The sequence below is a fragment of the Eublepharis macularius genome, chromosome 14 (assembly GCF_028583425.1).
Source record: "Eublepharis macularius isolate TG4126 chromosome 14, MPM_Emac_v1.0, whole genome shotgun sequence".
In the NCBI taxonomy this organism is placed as follows: domain Eukaryota; kingdom Metazoa; phylum Chordata; class Lepidosauria; order Squamata; family Eublepharidae; genus Eublepharis; species Eublepharis macularius.
The window spans coordinates 29,535,990-29,557,711 of NC_072803.1; the positions used below are offsets into that span (position 1 = coordinate 29,535,990).

Below are 21,722 nucleotides of genomic sequence, written 5' to 3' on the forward strand. Positions count from 1 at the left end.
GAGAAGAAGAGATACCAGAGCCACCGTATTCGACGGTCGTTTTTCCGAAAGCATGTCTCGATAGGCTTCAGCCTGCCCAGACACGCCCCCTACTTGCTCTGAAGAGCGAAATCTCCCGCTTAAGTCGTCCCAAGGTGGGGAAGACCCGCCCATCATGGCTACGTTTGCTTCTGTTGGAAGAAAGCGAGAGGAGTGTCAATCCTGGATTGGCTGGTGGGCGTGTTGATCAGAAAGCGCCGGCTTCCGTGTCTGTAGCTCGGCTGGCAAGAAGTCACAGGAGCAGCAATAACTTTGAGGAGGGGGACATGAGGAGAGTCACCCTCTTTGTTAATGGCAGTCCCAGGAATGGGAAGGTGAGTGTGTGGGAAGGGGTTGAGGTTCTAGGGCTTGGTCTTGAAGCTTCAGGGTTTGAGCCTCCTTTTCAGGCTGGAGAGACTTTGGGGATTGTTTATTATTATTTCAGCTATTTTGTTACTTTTTCCCCAAATCCCACCTGTACTTCCAAGGCTTTCGGAGTAGCCACATGTGTTTGTCTTGTCCTATATTTTTATCCTCACGGCAACCCTGTGAAGTAGTCTAGGCTGAAAAAGAGAGACAAGTTCGTTAAAGTTTCTCCACTTTGCTTCAGTTCTGAGACAGGATTTGAACCCAGCTCTTTTTAGCCCATTCTTCTGGTTGGTGCCTGTTGTTGTTCAGTGTTGCGAGCTAGGGAAAAGCAACAATTAGGAAGTGTCTGTGCTCCCCCTGCCCCAGACCCACAAATCCTCTCTTTCAAGTATTCTGTGATGCTCTTGAAAGTTTTAGACTGAATTTTTCTTCCATCATGTCCTTACACCAATCCTCTACATTTTGTGTTTCTTGAACCATATTCAGCTCTCATGAGACTGTGCTTGGTGGCCTGGAGGAGGGGGAGGGTTGATTTATTTTTATTTATTTACAATGTTTGTAGTCTGCCTTTCTAACTGAGACTCAAGGCAGATTACACTGTGTGAGAAGATACAGTCAATTTTGAACACAGTTCAATAAACAATGCAAAAGGGTATATAAATGCCAAGATTTAAAACCAGCAGAAATCCAATACAGACTTAAAGAAAGACTGAAACAGAATATAAGTTATTCTAAGACTGAGAAATTAAACATAGAAACTATGCAGTAGGATCGTACTGTCCTACTGATGTCTAAATGGAGCCCTATGCTCAGGTGCCATGTACCGCTCAATACTATTTGACTCATGTGGGTCAATAATGGGAGGGAAGAGGGGCTTTGGTCTCTGACTGTGTGTCTAGGCCTTATGCAAAGTATTGGGAAGAGTCGGGAGAGTTCACTGGAAAATATGGATTTAAAAAAAAACCAATTTCTTTATTATAAGAATTATGTATACCTTTTCTATCAATCAAAATGTATAATTAAACACAACAATTCAACATAAAAGCCAATGTTTCTCAGCCTCAGCTCCTGTATGTATAACACAAGGATGGGGTTATACCCTTATGGGGTTGTTGAAAGATTTACAGAGACCATATACATACAGCTTTAACTACTAAGTAAGTGGTAGTGGTAAAATAAATGGGAGAACATATGTGACATGTTCTTAATCCAAGAGAGTGGGCCTTCTTGGTGACACCAAAATTATGGAACTCCCTCCCTAGCGATATTTATTTAATCCCTTTTATCCCTTAGGTGAAGACTGGGTGTGTGGGATGGCCTTGGTAGGTGCTTTCACATACGATGTCTCGTCATCATTGAGCTGCTGTTAGTAGCATAAGGAGTAGTCCTAGGTTTAATAGTGTTGTGCTGTTTAGGTGAAATCATATTGCTAGTCCAGATGTTATTAGTAGGGCGGCAATGGCGCCTGTTAGTGGTCAAGGGCTAGGGTCTACTATGTAATAAGTGTGTGTTTGATGGGTCATTAGATGTTTTCTTGTAGGTATAGGGCGATATTTATTTAATCCCTTTTATTCCTTGGGTGAAGACTTTTTTGTTTCAACTGGCATTTTCTCAGTGATTCCTTTCTCCTTGCCTCTTGTTTTCATTTGCTTTCCCTGTTTTATGTATATGTATTAGCTCTGTTTTTACTTGATATTTCACGTGTGGCAATCAGTTACTGCTTGAACTGGAACTTATTTTGCCAGTTCTTTCTGGTGTCCCAGCTCTGTAAATATATATTCTTTCTGTAAATATATATTCTTTCAGTATATATATTTACATATATATTGAATTATGCATAAGCAAGCAACAGTAAGTTTTCAGGAACATAGCTCAACTTTTCTCATTAACATTCTTAAAATGTAGGCACGAGGAGCATGAGGTGGTTCATCTTTCAGAATTTACTAAACAATGTGGGTCCCTTGGTGTGTATTTTTGTATTGCTGGCATTCCAGAAGTGGTTTTATTTGTCGTCACTTCAACAATGCTAAGAGGCACCAGAAATGGAACAGTTGAGTCATGCAGACAGGAAAATTGTTGTTTCAAACAGCCATGTGTGAAATTAGTAGCTATGACTAAATCAAACTTCAGAAATGGAAATTGGAAAATTCCATCAACACCACCCTCCATAGAAGCTGGTGTTGAGGGATTACGAAGGAACTGATATGTTGGGCCTGAGCTACTGGTGCTATGTTTAGGGGCTGCTTCTTCCTGTTGCTCTCTGAGAACCACCAAGGCCTGAATGGATGCATATGTGCACTACAAAAACCCAAGGCTTCAAAGAGAAGCTTTCTCTGGGCCCCAGATCTATGGATTCCCCTCCCACTGTAGGCTCAAAATCCAGTTGAGGGAATCTTCTGGAAGTTTAAGGTATAGCAGTGTGGGCTGGCCTTGGGGATGTTCAGAAAAGGTGGAGAAAAGTCAGAAGAGGCCTGTCTCAGGTCCCTGGCCTGTCCTTATGTCTAATACAAAAGCAACTGGTCGCCATTAAGCCAAAACCAGCACCGCCCCCCAGGTAAGGGAAGGGTTTTCGAATACTGCCCTTTCTGTAACCAGTGTGGAAACAATTAGTGCTAAGAGGATTGATATGCTCTTGGAGTCATTTAAGAGTTGGCAGAAAGGGAGTGATGTAGGGGTGGGGATAAATTACCCTGCTTAAACCCCTGGGAATGTAGAGAAACCTGAAGGAGAGGTTATTGGAGGGTAGGGAATGCGGTTTCAAAATTGCTCCTCAGAGATTGCTCTCAAACCCCCAGCTTGTTCCCTTCAACAACTGACTTTGCAGGAACAATCACAAAGGCAGACAGCAGCAAATCATTGTTTTTACATACTTGGGGGGCTCCTGTGGTATGCAGAATAATATTGCTTTCTAACATGAAGGTGGAGGGTGTTTGGTTTCATGAGATCTTAGCATGCTTATTGCCCTGGACAAATTGAGGACATTTGAGAGTCCATTAAAGAAAATCAGAAAATGGAAGAAGATGGGTAAATTGGGCTGTTCAACCCCTCCCCCCTATAGTTCCCTAGAGAGAGAAACTTGTGCTGGGAAGAGATTTTGCAATTGTTTATCCCCCCTCCCTGCATTTCCTCACAGCCACTTTATAAGCTTTTACATTTTGTGTTTTATTTTTTCTTCTTTCTCTATCTCATTTGCCATGATTTTTACAATATTTGTCCTACATTTATGGCAACAGGGTAGAAAATGGTAGGTCGAGGCTTGGTCTAGCAGATGCTCTTCCCATTACTGTTTCTCCTCACAGTAACTAGAACTGGCAAGGCATGGCTATGATTAGGAATGGGTGCGGAAATCATAAATAACTCTCTGTATGCCTGTATATATATGTGGCGGCTGGGGGGGGAGTAGCAATGTGTGCATATGCTTTTTCCTTTCAAGCATAGAGCAACATACACCTGTAGGGCCACCTGTCTTTTGTGAAAGTGCTGTCTGTAAGGCCCCTGTTTGACTGCAGTGAACCCATGCTTTAGCTGAGGTGGGGAGGGGGAGATCTTGATTGGAAGCAGAACCTGCAGAATGGCTCTTTTAATGAGCAATAATTTGAATGTGTGCCAGGGTGTCTGGCTTTTTCTCCATCCATGTCTGCTGTTGTGATTGGAAAGAAAACCAAGCCCCCACCCCACCCACATTAATATACTGCAGCACACGTACTCAATATGCTGATACTCAGATCTCCACATATGCATATAAAACCACAAACAACGGTCCAAAGACCAGGAAGAGTCTACAGTTGCAGAAAAATTGTACCAACAAGTAGATCTGAAACTTTCTGAAGTCCCACCATCAGGACACACTAATGCAAATGACAGAGAATGGCTGTTGGAATCCATTGGCTCCTTTTGAGTACTTTTGGGATTAGATTCGGAATGACCATTGGAACACATTAAGTAAGGGTGATTGGTTACTATGAGAACTCCCCCAAAATGCCAGGCCAAAATGCATTTTTCTCAGAAAGTCTGTATTCTCATGACAGGATCTCATGACAGGAAAATAATTTGATGAGTATGCTATTGCACAATAATAGACCAATCAGCGTCAGCCCATTTCAGCCATCTGTGTGCAGTGGCATGCTCCAGAACATATTTTACTGTTGTAGGATCTTCTTGATCTTTAGTCGGTTTTGGAAGTAACTGTGCCAAAAACCATAATAGTGGGACCATAATTAAATCATATTGTAATTTTAGAATGTTCCAGTTTGGGTGGATGGGTGTCTTCTTGAATGTTTGTTGTAGGATTTGTTTAGCGCTTACATTTACTTCTTAGTTGTATGTTAATGTTTGTGTTTAGAGAAGTTATGCCTTTCCACTTCCCTTTAATGCTGTTAGTGATTAACTCTTTTCCTCATGTGCCTGTAAGAAATTTAGGTTAGACACTTACATGCGAGTGAACACTGAACACACTGGAAACATCTATAAGTACCGTTTAAAATATACTATGCTTGGGTAGCAATCCTATACATAACTATGAAGAAATCATTCTCAGTGAATGGTGGAACTCGTTTTTGAGTCATCGTCCATAGTGTTGAGCTGTTTGCATCTGATCATAGTCTAAATGAAAACCTGAAATAGAAAGGGAAGGAGAATATGGAATTTTTTTAGTGGACCTGCATAGGATTGGGCTGTTAAGGCAACTTTTCACATATACTGGAGTAACTGGAAAAGTTGGATCTCTGTGGTTTCATGTTTGTTTGTTTTTAAATAACACTAGAATGAATCTAAGTGGTCCTTCTAACATCAGATTCAAATCTTCCAGAAAACTATATCCTAGAACAGACTTTTTCAACCAACATCCTGTGGAACCCATAGGTTCTGGAAGCATCCTTTCGGGGATCCATGAAACTTCACAACTCACACTTCACTTTCCCTTCTTTTTGCCTTTCAATTATATAATTGTTAAATTGTTTTTTACTTTGGGTGCAGGGGGAAGGATGGGGTTATTATATTATTAGTTTTGTAGGATACTGAAGTGAGTTATAGGTGTTTGTCTGCCAAAAAGTGTTTAAAACCACTGTCTGAGCTAGAGGGTGTGTTTAAACATGACCCAATATATTATTTGAAGATAAAGAATGCACCAACCAGTAGGTCTGGGTCTAGTCACTATGAGATTAGGATAGGACACCTCCAGGGAGCCCTTTGTATACTACGTTGATCTCTGTGTTGGAAGAAAAGTGGGATACAAATGAAATAGATTTTTATGATGCTTATAAAATCCTGTAAAGAAATTAGGTAACAAATATCCCAGAAGATTTAACCATTTATGGGGAGCTAAAACACTTACCTTTCCTTTATAGGTTGTGGCTGTTTATGGGACACTCTCTGACTTACTCTCTGTGGCTAGCAGTAAGCTTGGAATAAAAGCAACCAGCGTGTACAATGGGAAAGGGGGACTTATTGATGACATTGCATTGATCAGGTAAGATCAGCCCAAACTGAGAATTTGCAGATTAATTCTGATCCTAGAAGGATCCTAGAGCAGTTTGTAAAAAGGATCTGTGTAGCTGATGTCACGGCCAAGCTCATCTATAATAATTCACTATTAATTGAATGCTGATAGACCTAATACAAGCAGTGATTTCTCGTGCTAAAATTTCTAACTGCAACATAAACTATGAACCAATCATATTGTAATTACATACACAGATATTGTGATGTCATAATTGTTATAAAAACTGCTGCTCAAGGAAGGAACCAGAGGAATCATTTTGGGGGGGGCATTTTATTCTCTCCTATAATTTCAATTAAAGTTTTATAGGCCACTCCCTTCACTCCAGCCTTTTGTGTCTAATTGGGAAGAGCGCAGAGGGTTAGCTGTTTTTCAGGCATAAGAGTTTTTGGCGACAAGCCAGATGGGACTTTTCAGGACTGATGATCTCAAGATCCCAACGAACAATGCCCTAGCCGGTTGTGCACGCCAAAGACCCCTTGTGTTCTAAGTTGGAAGGCCTTGCTCAGCAGACTTGAGGGAAGCTGCCTGTGAAAAAACCACAGGAGCAGGGAGACGGGTTTTTCATCTTGGCTTCCTGAGGAACTGGATGCCTGGAGAAAAGGTAAAGAACAAGTGGCCCCAAGCAGTTAGACCTGAGCATAGGACTTCTGGGTGGAACCTGAAGAAGGCAAAACTGACTTAACCAGAAAGAAAAACAGTTGGGAAGTCAGAAGGGAGGGGGCATCCCCCTCTTCCCTCCGAAACATATTTTAGCTGCATTCCAGCTATTATTTCTTTTTCTTTATTTTTAGAATTTTTTTTTATTGGATGGGTTCACATACATTTCAAAAACCCTTTACTACAAATATACTCCTTTTCTTAATATATGTTATCCCACCACCCCTCCCCTTTTCCCTTATTGACTCCCAACAGCACTCTGACCCCTTTCCCCTAATAACTAACTCTAGTCTGAGTTGCTTTTCCCCTATTGTTTAAGGCAAAGTTTTATCTTATATTTCTAAATCTCTCAGTAGTTATCAAGAGACCACAACTGATCTTTCACGTCCCATTTCTTTTCTAAATATTTTTTAAGTTTACCCCAATCTTCCACAAATTCCCTTGGATTTTGTTCTTTCAATTTCCTTGTTAATTTGTCCATTTCTGCCATGTGCAACAATTTCTGAATCCAATCTTGAATTTCTGGTAGCTCCTCCTGTCTCCAATGTTAAGCATACAGTAGTCTTGCAGCCACCGTCATGTAATAAACCAGGACTCTATCCTTACCATTAACATTTTCCATATTTAACCCCCAATAATAACAGTTCTGGGCTTTTTGCTATATTACTTTTCAAAATTGATGACATTTCAGCAAAAATCTTAGACCAAAATAGCTTCGCTTTTTCACAAGTCCACCACATATGATACATTGAACCTTCATGTTTTTTACATTTCCAGCATTGGTTTGACATTTGATTGTTGGCATTTGCTAATTTTTTTGGTGTTAAATACCATCTATACATGATCTTATAGCTGTTTTAGACTAGTAGCTGTCGATATTTTCATTGTGTTTCTCCAAAGATATTCCCAAGAGTCCATTGTAATTTCTCTATTAAAATTCATTGCTCATTTTACCATTTGAACTTTAACTGTTTTATCCTCCGTGTACCATTTCAACAAAAGTTTATATATCTTAGAGATAATTTTTAGGCCATCACCTAACAAAAGTTCTTCTAGTTCCCCATGCTCCTGTCTAAAACCTTTCTTTTATCAGTTTCAAATAGATCTTTAATTTACCTAAATTGTAACCATCTGTATTGAAATGGTAACTCTATATTGTCTTTAATCCTAGGCTCATTTTTATCCCACTTCAACAGTTCTTTGTAGGTTATCCATTCTTCTCCTTTATATTCCATACTTGGGTTCACAACTTCAGCTGGTACTATCCACAATGGTCTTTCTTCACCTAAAAACATCTTATATTTTTGCCATACCACAAAGAGATTCTTTCTAACATAGTGATGAAGAAACAGAGTCCATTTTGTATTTATCATACCACAAGTATGCATGCCATCCAAACAACTTATTATGTCCCTCTAGAGCCAATAATTTATGATTAGACAATTTTACCCATTCTCTCAACCAAGTTAGGCATATTGCCTCATGATATATTCTCAAATTTGGTAATTGCAAGCCCCCCCTTTCTTTGGCATCACATAACACCTTCATTTTTATTCTTGGTTTCTTCCCTGCCCACACAAATTCTGCAATTTTTCTCTGCCATTTATCAAACTGCTTTTTATCTTTTACGATTGGAATCGTTTGTAATAAAAACATCACTCTGGGTAATACATTCATTTTAACTACTGAAATACGACCTAACAGAGACAGATTTAGCTTATTCCATTTAATCATATCTTTTTCTATCTGGGCCCATAGTTTTTCATAGTTATTCTTAAACAAATCTATGTTCTTAACTGTTAACTCAATTCCTAGGTATTTTGTTTTCTGAACTGCTTCACAATTTGTTATTCTCATCAAGTCCTGTTGTTTCTCCTTTCTCATACTTTTACAAAGCAATTTGGATTTAGCTTTATTTATAAAAAATCCTGCCAGATCTCCAAACTCCTTAATTTTGTCCAATAATATTGGTAATCTCTGAGTTGGTTCTTCTACTAAAAACATCACATCGTCTGCAAAAGCTCTGAACTTATATGAGAATCCTTTGGTCTTTATTCCTTTAATGTCTTCATCCTCTCTTATTTGCCTCAATAGGACTTCCAACACCATCACAAATAATAAGGGCGAAAGTGGGCATCCTTGTCTCGTACCTTTTCTTACCTCGAATCTTGCTGTTACATTGTTATTTAAACATAGTGTCACTCTTTGGTTCTTGTAAATAGCCTTCACTGTCTCTATGAAGTCTTTCCCCAAGTCCATCTTTTCCATTGTTACAAACATAAAGTCCCAATTTAAGTGGTCAAAGGCTTTTCTGCATCTGCAAAGAAAAAGCCTATCTCCTTCATTCCAGCTATTATTTCTCATAGTATATTTGATAAGTGAGAAGACTGTCATTTAAATGAACAATAAAGGTGCAAAAAGCCTTAAGACTCTTTAATGTCTGCACGTGCTTTAGCATTATCAAACCTTTTGTGGATGGGTCCAGCTGGATTATAAAAGGGAAACACATACAGGATGTGCCGTCATTATTCTACAGGAGAAATTGTTCAGTTTCTTGCGTATTCTGGAGCAAGCTGCCCCTAGGGAGCAGGCCCACTGCTCAAACTGCAAAGATTGTAGAAATGGATGGGGCTTCCTCCAAACTCCCATTTTCCACAGACTGTAATTTGATTTGGCTAGCCATTGAGTTACTTACTCCTGTCTGCTAACTCCCTCTTTCCCATTGGCACTCTTTTGGGCAGGGACCTTCAGCATACGCTTGGTGTAACTCTGTCATTTAGCAAGGAGGGAATGACATTGAATTTGCCAAAAACACAGGCAGCAAGTTATCTTATGGCTCTAATGTTCACTACACCTCTCCAGGGAAACCATCCAGTTCTTCGTGAAATAGACCTCTGTGTGTGGGCAGAAAATGGGCAACCAGGACTGATTAAAGCAGCTCAGCCCATCATTATTGAATTAAAGCTTGGAGTTGTCCCAGTAAAATAAAGACAATATTCATTGTCCCAAGAAGGGTATCTCCAGATTAGAATAAAAAGTTTGGCGTGGAAAATTAAATCAGTTGTTCTCTAAAATAATTTTAGACCCCCTATGTATACATGTTAAAAATGTTAAATTGGTTATTAGCTAGAATAGTTCTGGACTCCATATTTGTACATGGAAAAAAATGTGTCTCTTTCTCCCCCCTCCTCAACCCCCTCCAGGGATGACGATGTTCTGTTTGTATGTGAAGGGGAACCATTTATTGGTAAGTATACCATTTACTCAGTTGCTTTTGGCCTTTAGAAATGAGCAGTCAAAAGTTTGCAACTGCACTAAAAATGTTGTGCATTCTATGCCTGTAGATCCCCAGACAGATATAAACCCTCCCGAAGCATTAACAGGATCCCATTCAGACTGGATAACACTCAACGTGGGAGGACGATGCTTCACAACAACTCGGTAGGAATCTTCTACCTTATTCAAAAATGTTTACCCTTTTGGTAAATTCAGACTCTTAATTTTACAAAATTCCTTGCGTTATGGTAGTATGGCCCTCTTATTTGTTAAATGCTTGGGCTAGTGTTCTTTTTAAGTGATGGCTTTATTTTCAGACCAGCACAACCCCACAGGATATAATAGATGCATCCTTATTCTTAATATGTTGACCTGGCAACCCACAATGCAGTATCAAACCAGGGGCTCCAGTGCGCTCTTCCACATACAAACCCTTCCAATTCATTCCAATGGCAGTAATAACAGTGTATATTAGATATAGAGCAATGCTTTTTCAGCATCCCAGTCTGCATTTGTGCTTTTCTCTAAGTGTATGTATGTAATGAAAAGCTGCCTCTGCAGGTTACCAGTGTGAGTGGAGGAAGGGCAGGTGAGAAGCCCCTCTGTCCCCTTCTGTCTTTTTTTTCAGCTAAACATCACCTCCATTCCAGGGGCTGCTTTTTCAGCCAGTTTGACCTCCGTTAGCCTGATGCTTTTGATTTTATTTAAAAATGAAAATAAGAGGAAACTAAAATGGAACTCTGAGTAATGTCTGCTAGGCTTACCAAAGACATGAGGGGGTTTTTAAATAAAAAGATGTTACCAACATGTCTGTATTAATTAAACTTACAAGCTTTAGTGTGATGAAAATGCGTGTCTCACTTAGGCTACTGCAAATCTGAAAGCAATTAAAATGGTCAAGCTGACCAGACAAAAGAGATTTGGTTAGTTGACTATTGGTGAAGTATTTTTTAAAAGCATTAACTTTGTTAGAATACCAAAAAAAGATACTTTACTCAATGTATGATGCTACTGCTAGTTATAAAAACAAATTAGGTCACTCTTATTGTGAAAGTAATAAAGTTAACTTTTAAAAACATTTTGACAATGTGAGGTAAAGTTTCCAGAAATGTGAACTAATATTTCCCCCCCTGAACGCTGAGATCAGACTATGTTCTTAAATATTATTTAAAGAGAAATTTTGGTTTTATGTGTCAACTTTTAAAGGTAATTATGCTCAATGGGCTGTGGGCCAGTTCTTCATGTATGGATATGCTTCCAATGACAGCAGGTGACCAGCAAGATAAATGTTTATTTATTTATAGGCAGTCAGTTGACCATATTGACGGGCCAGTTGACTCACTGACCATATTTATTCACTTATATCCCACTTGTTTCCCCAGCAAGAATCTAAAGCAGCTTGTGTTGTTGTCCTCTCTTCCATTTTATCTTTGTGACAACACTGTGTTAAGTTAATTTGAGTGTGTGTGATTGGACTGAGCTACCAAGCCAGCTTTAATGGCACAGTGGGGACTCAAACCAGAGTCTCCCATTTCTAGTCTGACATTCTAATCACTACTTCATACTGACTCTCAATCAGTTCCTAATCAATATGGACTGAAGAATAGCGTTAGAGCATGCACAAGCAGACAGCAAGATCCAGTGAACATGTCCATACAATGGACACACATTAGTATCAAGATTCCAGGAAGCGATGTCTTCCTGCTGCGACGCAAGCACAGAATTCCAAGCATTCCCCACCCCCTTTGAAATCTATTTGTTTAAAAATAATTTGTCTGTTTCAACTGAGGCTTGAAATAAAACTACCAAATAAAAGCATAATGCACATAGAAGCAAATAAAACGAGCAGATCAGTAAAGTTGTTTCCAGCACACTCAGCTAAAGATAAAGGTCTTGAACTTATTCATTAATGCTTATGCTCTTCTTTCCTAGGAGCACTTTAGTTAGCAAAGAACCTGATAGCATGCTGGCTCGCATGTTTAAAGACAAAGGTCAGTATGGATTTCAGTGCTTCTGTCCTTTTTATGCATTTATGGAGGAAACCTCTCTCAAAAGCTAGGAAAGGCGTCTGCCAAGGTGGCATATATGATAGTATTGGTTCCCCATTTCCACCAGTAGATCCTCCACAGTTGTAGCATATGGCAGAGGTGCTTAGCAAGCTCTGGTGAGAGAATCTGTGCTTCCAGGTTTAAAGAACAACTTTCTGTCCCTCATCGTTGACAGAACAACATTGCTGCCGCTTCTCTAGAATCTCTTAGAAATCCAAACGTATTTCTTATTTTTATTTTCAGCCTGCCCATTCTCCGAGGAGCTTGGAATAGTATACACAGTGCCTTGCCACCTTCCATTTTATCCTCATAACCCTGCAAACCTGGTCTCTTACTCTTCCTGGTCACTTACCCTTTAGTGCATACCAATTTATTTTGTTCTGCAAGCAAGATGATTTAACATTTTTAAAGTTTAAACAACAAATGCTAGGTGTGGTTGGGGGGTGGATTTTAATTCTGATGGACTTCTTGGTAGATCCAGAATGGAACAAGAATTCCTGTATCTCTTCAGTGTTGCTTAGCAAGGAAAATTTAGTCATCTTTTTTTCCCTTTCTTTCTAAAACTGTTCAGGATTAAATTTGCCAAATCTGAATTTTGCTGGCTATTGCTTTTTCTAAGGTACAAAACTTGTTCTCTGGACCATCTGTGTAAGGAAAGGAAACATTTCCATTTTGCTGAAGTACAGCTGAGATAGAGTTGTCTGAGCAATGAGGCTAAACCAGAATTTGAATCTGAGTCTCCTACCTGGAAAGCCATGTAGAACTGTTCTCTCCTTGTGAATCTCTGTTAAATGGAGAGGATGTTCTTAAATGATCCTCACACTTACTTCTTTGACTTGCTTTTACTTTATAATATTTTGCATCATCACAATACTATATGTTTTGAAGTTTAGTATTTTAATAGGAAGTTGAAATAAATTCAGTTTGAAAGAGAGAGCCAGTCTCAAATAACTTGTCTTATAGCAATAGAAATTTGATTTATGAAAGAAAATTGTTAATGGACTGAATTTTTCTATAACATTTCTCCTGGAAACAGATGCCTGGGGGAACAAAAGAGATCACAGGGGGGCCTTCCTAATAGACCGTAGCCCCGAATACTTTGAGCCAATTTTGAACTATTTGCGTCACGGACAACTCATTGTGAATGATGGCATTAATTTATTGGGTATGTATGGGGAGGGGCTTTTAAGTCCTTGTTTTATGCTGCGGACAAGCTCATGTCCCCCCTACAAGCCCAGTAGGGCTGGTGGATGTTGCCCGCCTACTGCTAGCACTACTGTGGCACATGCTGCATAGTGTGTTTTCAATCCACTTTAGCTAATTTAGTGGATTTTCCCAATTCACACAGTAAAATCCAGTTGTGAAATGCATTGAAAGTGCATTATTCAGTGTGCATGTGAAAACAGCCTAAGCATGTTGGGGATTCTGAATGCTATTCCCACTATTGTCTTGGGAGTGTTTTTGAGTGAAGAAGTGAGAAAAATATGTACCTGTGACTTGTCACCAATGAACCCTACGTTGAAACCTTCATTGGCTTAAAATGAAGCAGTTGTTGCAGGGAGGGAGTGGGAGCAAGCCCTGAGACCCTCTGGTCTGAGCCAGAACAAAGGACATCCCTTGCATTCATTTCTTTGGCCTCCTGGGCCTGTATGGTTCCCTCATTGGCTAAAGAGACCTACCAAACTCCTCCTCCATCTTCAGCCTACACTGCTCCCTGCCTCTTTTAGCTCAGGAGTAGTTGATTCACGAGGAAGCTTTCTTCCTGCTCTACGGATAAGCCATCCTTCTCTACTCAGGTCTCTTTCCGATCCTCCTCTTATCCTGAAGGGCTTTAGCAAAATGGGGCTTTTCCTGGATCCCTACACCAGTATTTTGCCTCAGATTTTTTTTTATGGCTGTTCAGCTTCTAAACAAGCGAGAATGATTTCTTAGTACGCCCCTTATTAGGGCCCATAGTGTAATTCTAATTAGGGAGACTCACATCCTGTACTACAAATTTTATTCAACTCTTCACATCTCTTGTGAGAACAGATGCTAGTTTGCACTGGAAAAATACCAGTCCAGAAACTGGGACTTTTCAGCTTGAATTAAGTCACCTTTCTTCTATCCCCAATTATGTTCAATATAATCCATGTGTGACTAACTGTTTTTACTAGAGTGTGTAGGTCATATGGGAATATTTTAAAAAATTGGGACAATTTGCTTGTTAGAGTTATCCTTAGTTTAAGACGAAGGCAGCAGTGGGAGAGAGCGAGCACATAGTTCTCCAGCCTGCATCTGCTGTTCTGGAGTATACTGCCCCTTTAGGAAGACTTAGAGCATTCGCAGGAATGCTTCACCTTTTCATTGTTCCTAGTCAGTGGCAATGGCAGAATTTTATTCTTGTTCTCTCTGCTCGTTTGGCAGGAGTCTTGGAGGAAGCCCGATTCTTTGGAATTGACTCGCTAATTGAACATCTAGAAGTAGCTATTAAGGTATCAGGACTTTTGTATCAGTTTTACTTCCTCACATGTTAAAAAGAATATTTAAAGCTATTTTGTTTCTCGCTGCTTCTGTAAAAACCTTTGCTTTCTTTACAGAATTCACAGCCAGCAGAAGATCATTCTCCAATCTCCCGAAAGGAATTTGTTAGATTCCTACTTGCGACCTCAACGAAGTCTGAGCTTCGCTGTCAGGTATTGACAAAATAAAGCAGCATTAGAGCCACTTTGCATGTTATACCTAATTAAGTGTTAAGAATAAACTATGTTATATTTTTAAGTCGAGCCCAGGTTCTGCATATCTCCAAAATGGGGCAAGAAACTGCCCCTTCCCTGGGCTCTTCTTGGCTCCGAAAAATGGTGCAAGGAGGAAGGCAAGAGCCCCTGCTCCCCCCATGCCACAGTCTTGACCCAAATCAGGCCTCTGTGGTTATCCATCGCTGCTGTGTGACTGACTCATTAAAGTGTTGTTTGGCCTTTGTGATTGAACCAGATTGAACCACAAGGTGAGAGTTTCATATTTGAATGCTCTGCACAATAGAGTTTCCTGCATTTTCCTGGCACATCTGGGAAAGAGCTATGCTAAACATTCCTTGATTATACTGGGTTGCTTGCAGGATATTTTTTTCAAGTGGAGAAGCATTCAAAAATGATTCTCCCCCACCTCCCATCCTTCCAGTCTGAGAAGATTCAGTTCACAATACTACTTGCCTTATCCCCCCTACCCACTCTGTAGCCCAGACCTGTGCATGGGGGAGACTGGGACAGTATGTCTGATTGGAGGTGGTAGGTCACATCTGTAATGCTGCATATGAAACTCTCCACAAGTAGAAATGGAGCACAACAGGGATGAAGCTGAACTAGAACATCTCTTTTTTGCCTTGCAAAGTTTTAACTGTAATAAGGAGAGTTCTGGAACACACTCCCAAACAGAAAAGAGCACACCCCACTCCTGTGCTATTTCACTTTTTTCTGTTGCATGCACAGATCAAGCCTCAGATGTCATTCTGTGGCTGGCTATCCAGGGCTGGTTTTCCAGCAAAGACACCCAGACTAACTGCTTGAGGTACCGAAGGATTGCAGGGGCTAGACTGGTTCCCTTCCATCAGTGGCTGGAATAGAGACTGGTGACCTTCTCAGTCCCTGCTGCTGCCAGTTTGGGCAGGGCCAGTGGTGTGGGTCCAGGATGGCAAGGACGTACCTTGCTTGGGGTAGCCATTTTGATCTAGGACTACAGTATCACTAATATTAAACAAAAATGAAGTGATCTAATAATCAAGTACTCCCACCCCAATTTTATAGATAGGAAGATTAATGTAAGTAGTCTCTTTGCATGAATGAAGCACTTTAGTGTTTTCAAACTGCCGTGCTAATGCTCAGTGTTAATTATTTCCTCCCACATGTTTTTTTAGGGTTTAAATTTCAGCGGAGCAGATCTCTCTCGTTTAGACCTCAGATACATAAACTTCAAGATGGCCAACTTGAGCCGGTGTAACCTAGCACATGCGAACCTGTGCTGTGCTAATCTTGAACGGGCAGACTTGTCTGGATCGGTTCTAGATGTGAGTTGATAAGTTTGCATCTTAACTGTGTCACTTTGGTTGGCAGGTAAGAGCCTGCCTGATGTAATACCCCTGTTAGCTCACTCCTAACTAGATATGAGGGCGAACAACAACTCTGCCTTGACTGTCCTGTCCTGTGGAATCTCCTTCATTTGAATCCCAGTGAACCACTGTTTAGAAACCTCAAATGCTCTCTCCTGGACCCATCTGGTCCATTGCATTTCTTTGAAATCTGATTCTGATTTCCTCTGTCTTTGACAGTGTGCCAACCTCCAAGGAGTTAAGATGCTTTGTTCTAACGCAGAGGGAGCATCGTTGAAAGGATGTAATTTTGAAGACCCCTCTGGCCTTAAAGCTAACCTGGAAGGTAAGGACTAGATTCCATTTTTTTCAGTTTGTGCTCAAAAAGTGAGAGGAAAGTTCAGAAACATCTTAGAATGGTTACCTAAAGCCAAAGTAAAGAGTTTTAACATACATGCTTTCCAAATGTTCTTGCATAATGTTGAAGCTGAGCTGTTTTATAAGCATGTAGGTTCAATAAAATATAACCACTACAGATGACTCGTTTTGCCTTGACTAAGCATCACCCCATCTCAACTGTGCATCTTTTGAATTATGCACTTCTGCTAAAAAGTGTATCTATGCATTTCACCTGTATTCATGCACCTGTGCTCTGTAGGAAGATGGTATTGGGGATTGAGCACTGGACTATGACTGGGAAAATTTTGGTTCAGGTTCCCACTTGGTCATGAAACACAGCGAGTGACCTCGGGCTGGTTATTTTCTCTCAGCCTAATCTCTAAAAATGTGGAAGATAAAAGCGGGGCGAGGGGGGACTGCCCTGAGCTCACTGGTGGAAAGACAGCTTTGAAATGTAGTAACCAGGATATTGGCCTAGGATGCAAAAGTTGAAGAGCGCATTGTGGTGGGGTGTGTGAAGTGTGAGAGATCTGCAGGTGAACAGCGACTGTGCTGCTTCTGAAGCCACCACGTTTTCATCTTTTTTAAAAAAGGAATAGAGGCAGACAAAACAAATGAATAAAACTCCAAACTGGATGTTTACTTTTTTACCTGCTTTAGGTGCTAACTTGAAAGGTGTTGATATGGAAGGGAGCCAGATGACTGGGATTAACCTGCGTGTTGCAACTTTGAAAAATGCAAAGTTAAAAAATTGCAACCTTAGAGGAGCAACTCTAGCAGGAACAGACTTAGAGGTGAGTCATCGGTCCACTTACAGTCGACAGCTGGCTTTAAACAAAGTGACATCAGCTGACCTTTTCTTCAGCTGTCTCTCAGTACAGCCTGTGATATTTTTAGCTGAGTCTCCTTATTAACTACATTCGGAAATGCCAGCTCCAGAAGTTTTCAGGTGGGATGCAGTGCTTAATCAGCTAGATCAGCGGTCGCCAACATGGCACCCAACAGCACATTTCCTGGCATCCACCAAGTGTTCTAAGAACTAACCAGCAGCTTCCCCATTTGTGTATTTTAATTTACAAGCCAGAAGCAGTTAGCAAGGGCATTTATATGGAGGGCGGTTCAACTTCAAAACTAACAGCTTTCTCTCTGCTGTTTAGAACTGTGACCTGTCAGGCTGCGATCTACAAGAAGCCAACCTGAGAGGCTCAAACGTGAAAGGAGCCATCTTTGAAGAGATGCTGACTCCTTTGCACATGTCGCAGAGTGTCAGATAAGCTACCAAATGGTTTGGGAACGTTGCTGCAATCTTTACTTCTTTTTTTCCTCCACCCTTTATCCTTAAACTTGGAGTGACCTTATGCAACTTGAGTTTTTCAAAAGTGCCTAAGGAACCGCCTCTGATCACATAGCTGTGGGCACGTCCCTTTTCCATAGGCAGAGGAGTCACTGCAACCTTCTTGAGTGGATCTGTGAAAACATGGCGGCTTCAGAAGCAGCGCAGTGGCAGTTCACTCCATGTGTTGGCAACTCAGTGTCATTTCACTCCTGAATGCATCTTGGGATTTTTTAATTTATAAAAGCACAAATATATGCAATTTATATTTATTAAACCTATATTTGCAGTACAGACCTCTTGAGATGGGTAAGCCCCGATGCAGTGGTAAAAATTCAGTTTGCATCAAGCATCTACATACCGTTTTGTTCATTTTGGCCTGTTGAAGGACAGGTGTGTATTTCAGGACAAGGAGGGCAGCGGAATGTGGTTCTCATGTGCCTCAATCACAACAGCCAGGTGCTGAGCTTCTCCAGGTGGAAATGGCCGTGCTGCTGTCTTCTGTAGGGCCTGGGTCCTGCCGGGTACTTCCTTACCATTCCTGGAACATGTCAGGTTCCTGAACCTTGTCATAGAGTTAAATGTGCCCTGTTGTAACAGACTGGAACTTTTTTTGGCTTTTTTTCACTATGGAATTACAGGTGAGGCTGCTTTCTCATACTGCTTTTTTACCTGTGCAAAGTTAAATTTGACATTGCTCAGGCAAATTAAGTGATGCAAGTCTGCCATCTCCCACAGTCCCTAACTGAAGAGTGTTGGCAAAAAATGCTAGAAATTCTGAGCCTGGGAGTCTGGCCAGTGGAAAATATCTCTGGAGGAATGTCATAAAATGCAGAAGAAACTTTAGACTACAATTAGCTTTTTCCCAGTGGAAGATGTTGAAGATCTGGTCCAGAATCCTTTTTCAGTATCCTTATATTCGCTCTTCCACTCCCGCCAATTTCTTATGCCTAGTAATTTGCCATGGTCATTTGTTTGGCTAGGAGACTAAATCCAGAGCTTCACTGTCTGAAATCCAAGCTGCTGTCTACATGCAGGAGAATGAAAGAGTAGAATTCTAAGATGTCAAAATGAGCTGTACCACTTCAAACAGGGATGGGGCTATCATAGTTTTACTACTTGTTTTATTTATTTATTTATTTTATCGTATTTATATTCTGCCCTCCCCGCAAGCAGGCTCCTTGCAACAATACCTTGCCTGCAAAAAGGAAAATTAGCACAACTAGGAATATAGCTCTGACTCAACCTTCTGCATGCTGTGCTAGATTTCTACTAAACAGGGTATTATGATTGTAGGGGAGTGTTAAATCATGTAATTCCTTGCCTGCAGGCTGAAGTGGTATAGTCCATTGTGCCACCTGTGTAGAGCACTCCTAAAATACAAGTTTGTGGTGTTTGGCTATGTGGCCTGTTCATTAACCTCTGTCCTGCTTCTGTATGTATTCTTGTCATTGTCTTCTTCCAGCAATGATGTGCCTCATCACCTATGCAAAATATATTGCTGAGTTGCCCACAAGGGTGGAGGAGGAGCTAGTTGATCCTCCGGAGTAGCTATGCTGACCGTAGCTTGAATGGGCATAGGAACTAAAGCCCAGAGGAAGGCAGCACCATTCTTCCCACCAAGTGACTTTCTCCCAAGACATTGCTGCTGTAGTGCCAATGCAAAACTTCTTTCCTCCTCTCTGTGTGTATTACTGTATGTACAATCAATACAAGCACATGTAGGAACTTTTGATACCAAATAAAACTGGGTGCAAGCATAAACCATTACCTCAGCTACTGCCAATGCTCTCACTGCTCTGAATGAAAGACATTCACATTAAAATAAAGGTGTGAATGCTTCTGAATAAAGGGGGCAGTCACCATCTGTGACTTTAGTTATAGGAGTGGGTGCCAGCTTGGCCTTACAGGAGGATAAACTGAGAACTGCTGCATGGACTTCTGCCAGATCAGTTATTTTACATGTGACAATGGCATAGTTTAAGTACATTCGCACGAATGACTGCCATGCATCTTAAGTATCGCAAGCACTCCCATAGGCATTAGGAAGATGAAGCCAGTGCAGTTGTTGCAAGTGACCAGCTCTTTGCAGTTCTTTCGCGTGGAAGTGGATTGTATCCTGCCAAGAAATCAGCACTTGATCCAGCTACCCTGAATTTTAACATGGTATATTTGGAACTGTTTTCATATCAGCAAACAGTTTCCAGTCAAGTGACTCTCTCATTTCAATCGTTAAAGCTGGAGAGGAGGCTGAGGTTCTGTTTTCTTCCTCAAAAGCTGGAGTTTGTGATTTCAAAAGAAACTTTGAGGAGCGAAACGTGGGCATTTGCTGGGCCATTCACCAATATGATCCGGCTGTTGGGTGTTGTGCATTTAGTTCAGTGGTACAAGGAAATCCCACTTGCAAGTTAAAGTACCTCAGGCTTATCCTTGTAGCCAGCTTCTTGCACCAGGAATGCTGGAATCGCTGCGGCTTCAGTGATGTCCTGGGGGAGGAAGAAGCAGGCAAAGGTGCAGCATTGAAGTCGCTACTGTGTTCCAGGCACTTCTACAGCAACGCATAAGGGCTCTCGCATCTCAAGAAACCAGTTTTTCTATTTTTCTTTGTCCTATTTTTGTAGCAGACAGGAGTCAAATATTGTATCAGAGAATTCTATTTTCTTAAGCTGTCTGTATAATTTATATGTAAAGAAGCTTTTTTGCTGAAGTGATGCCTCTTGCATAATCACAACATTTGTTCACTTGCTAAAGGGACAGGATGGGCCCAGGAGGCCGTTTCTGAGGACAGATCACATGCTGTTATACAACCACATCAATAATAAAAAAAGTGCAATGCTTACACGGAAGTCTTGCCTTTGAATGAGATAAGGACACCACCGGTGCGAGTAATATTTCCTTGATGAGTCCCTCTTGTGTACCCAAATAGAACCTAATTTTGGATAATCTCAAGCGCCTTGGAAGATCACCCCATCTTAACTTTCTAAGATTTGTTCCACTAAACTGTATGCACAGCTAGATTTCTTGCCATCTCTGTGGGAGTGTTGAATTAGATTTCCTGTAAGGCTGTTCCATCAAACAAAAAGGAGCATTAACCTTTGCTAAAGCAGCTTAAATCTCGTTAAAAGTATTTTGATCTTTAGTAAATTATTCATCATCCATCAAAAAAGGGGAAGTAAACAGGATAAGGGAAATGGACAAACAGGTGGAGAACTGTATACATTCACAAATGAGGTAACGGGAGCGGGGTCACCATATATCTGAACAAAGCCAAAGAACACTGAACCGGAGATTGGCACTAAGCGAACTGAAGATGGTTCCATTGCCCCTTGGCTCGTTTTGGCTTTTCCCATGTTACAAACCACTCTTGCATCACTCCCCAGCCCTCCTTTAACATACTAACCTGTATCTAACACACAAAGATTTAAAGATCACTTGCTGCTCCTCTACCTCCTTTGCTATTCCTGAGGTCTGTTGACCACCAGGAATGAAATTTCAGGGAATCCAAGAGACTTGCAGCAGAAAGGGAAAGAGGCAGAAATGATCCCCTCTGAAGAAAACTTTACTGCTCTTAAGACTGGCTGGATACCTGCCTAAAGTTACAAACTCTAGCTTGGAAAATTCCTTGATCTGGGAAAGGCAGCTTTTGGGAGACCTCTTATCAGTGAATCTTCAATTAACAAAGATCCTTTGAAATAAAACAGTTTTATAAAGATTGCAAATAGCTATGGTGGTTAATAGACAAATTTTACACACACCCATGTTATGGAATAGCTTGGGGACAGCTCCAACCCAAATGCTGCAAAACAGATTACAAGATTGTGTGTTCTGTAGAACTCTTCATTAGGCCAGATGCTCAGTACAGAAAGCGACGGGGTGGGGAGGGGCAGAAAAGATTCAAGAAAGATTGGGGGGGGGTCTGCTGTTTCAGTCTTGAAATGACGTCATGATACCTTCCTAAAGGCCTACAGAGGAGAAGCTGTTTGCAAGTCCCCAGCAACTTAATCATCACTGAAATAAAGGAGAAAGAACAATACTAAAGATGGAGAATAATTTCTTGTA

At 40.8% G+C, this 21,722-nt stretch overlaps 1 protein-coding gene across 2 annotated transcripts; it reads left to right on the forward strand.

Annotated features, from left to right (window-relative positions):
- The first annotated feature begins 272 nt into the window (after positions 1-272).
- On the forward strand, positions 273-20,481 carry KCTD9 (potassium channel tetramerization domain containing 9). Of its 2 annotated transcripts, XR_008598186.1 has the most exons (13): positions 273-353; positions 5,733-5,854; positions 9,748-9,791; positions 9,889-9,985; positions 11,753-11,811; positions 12,905-13,033; positions 14,275-14,342; positions 14,448-14,543; positions 15,761-15,910; positions 16,172-16,277; positions 16,991-17,124; positions 17,488-18,304; positions 19,129-20,481. XR_008598186.1 is itself a non-coding variant. In XM_054997341.1 (12 exons), the coding sequence occupies exons 1-12, from the start codon at positions 306-308 to the stop codon at positions 17,602-17,604; spliced, it is 1,170 nt and encodes a 389-aa protein (XP_054853316.1). In that variant the 5' UTR covers positions 273-305; the 3' UTR covers positions 17,605-20,481. The 2 variants fall into 2 exon arrangements, 1 of the variants encoding a protein (XP_054853316.1); XM_054997341.1 differs by having other exon boundaries at positions 17,488-20,481.
- The last annotated feature ends 1,241 nt before the right edge of the window (positions 20,482-21,722 follow it).

What these genes read in the sequence shown, in the direction of transcription:
- KCTD9 (XM_054997341.1), top strand. Translation starts at nt 306, where the DNA reads ATGAGGAGAGTCACCCTCTTTGTTAATGGCAGTCCCAGGAATGGGAAG. An exon ending in GCAGTCCCAGGAATGGGAAG is followed by an intron (nt 354 to 5,732) that starts GTGAGTGTGTGG and finishes TTTCCTTTATAG; the next exon opens with GTTGTGGCTGTTTATGGGAC. An exon ending in TGAAGGGGAACCATTTATTG is followed by an intron (nt 9,792 to 9,888) that starts GTAAGTATACCA and finishes CTATGCCTGTAG; the next exon opens with ATCCCCAGACAGATATAAAC.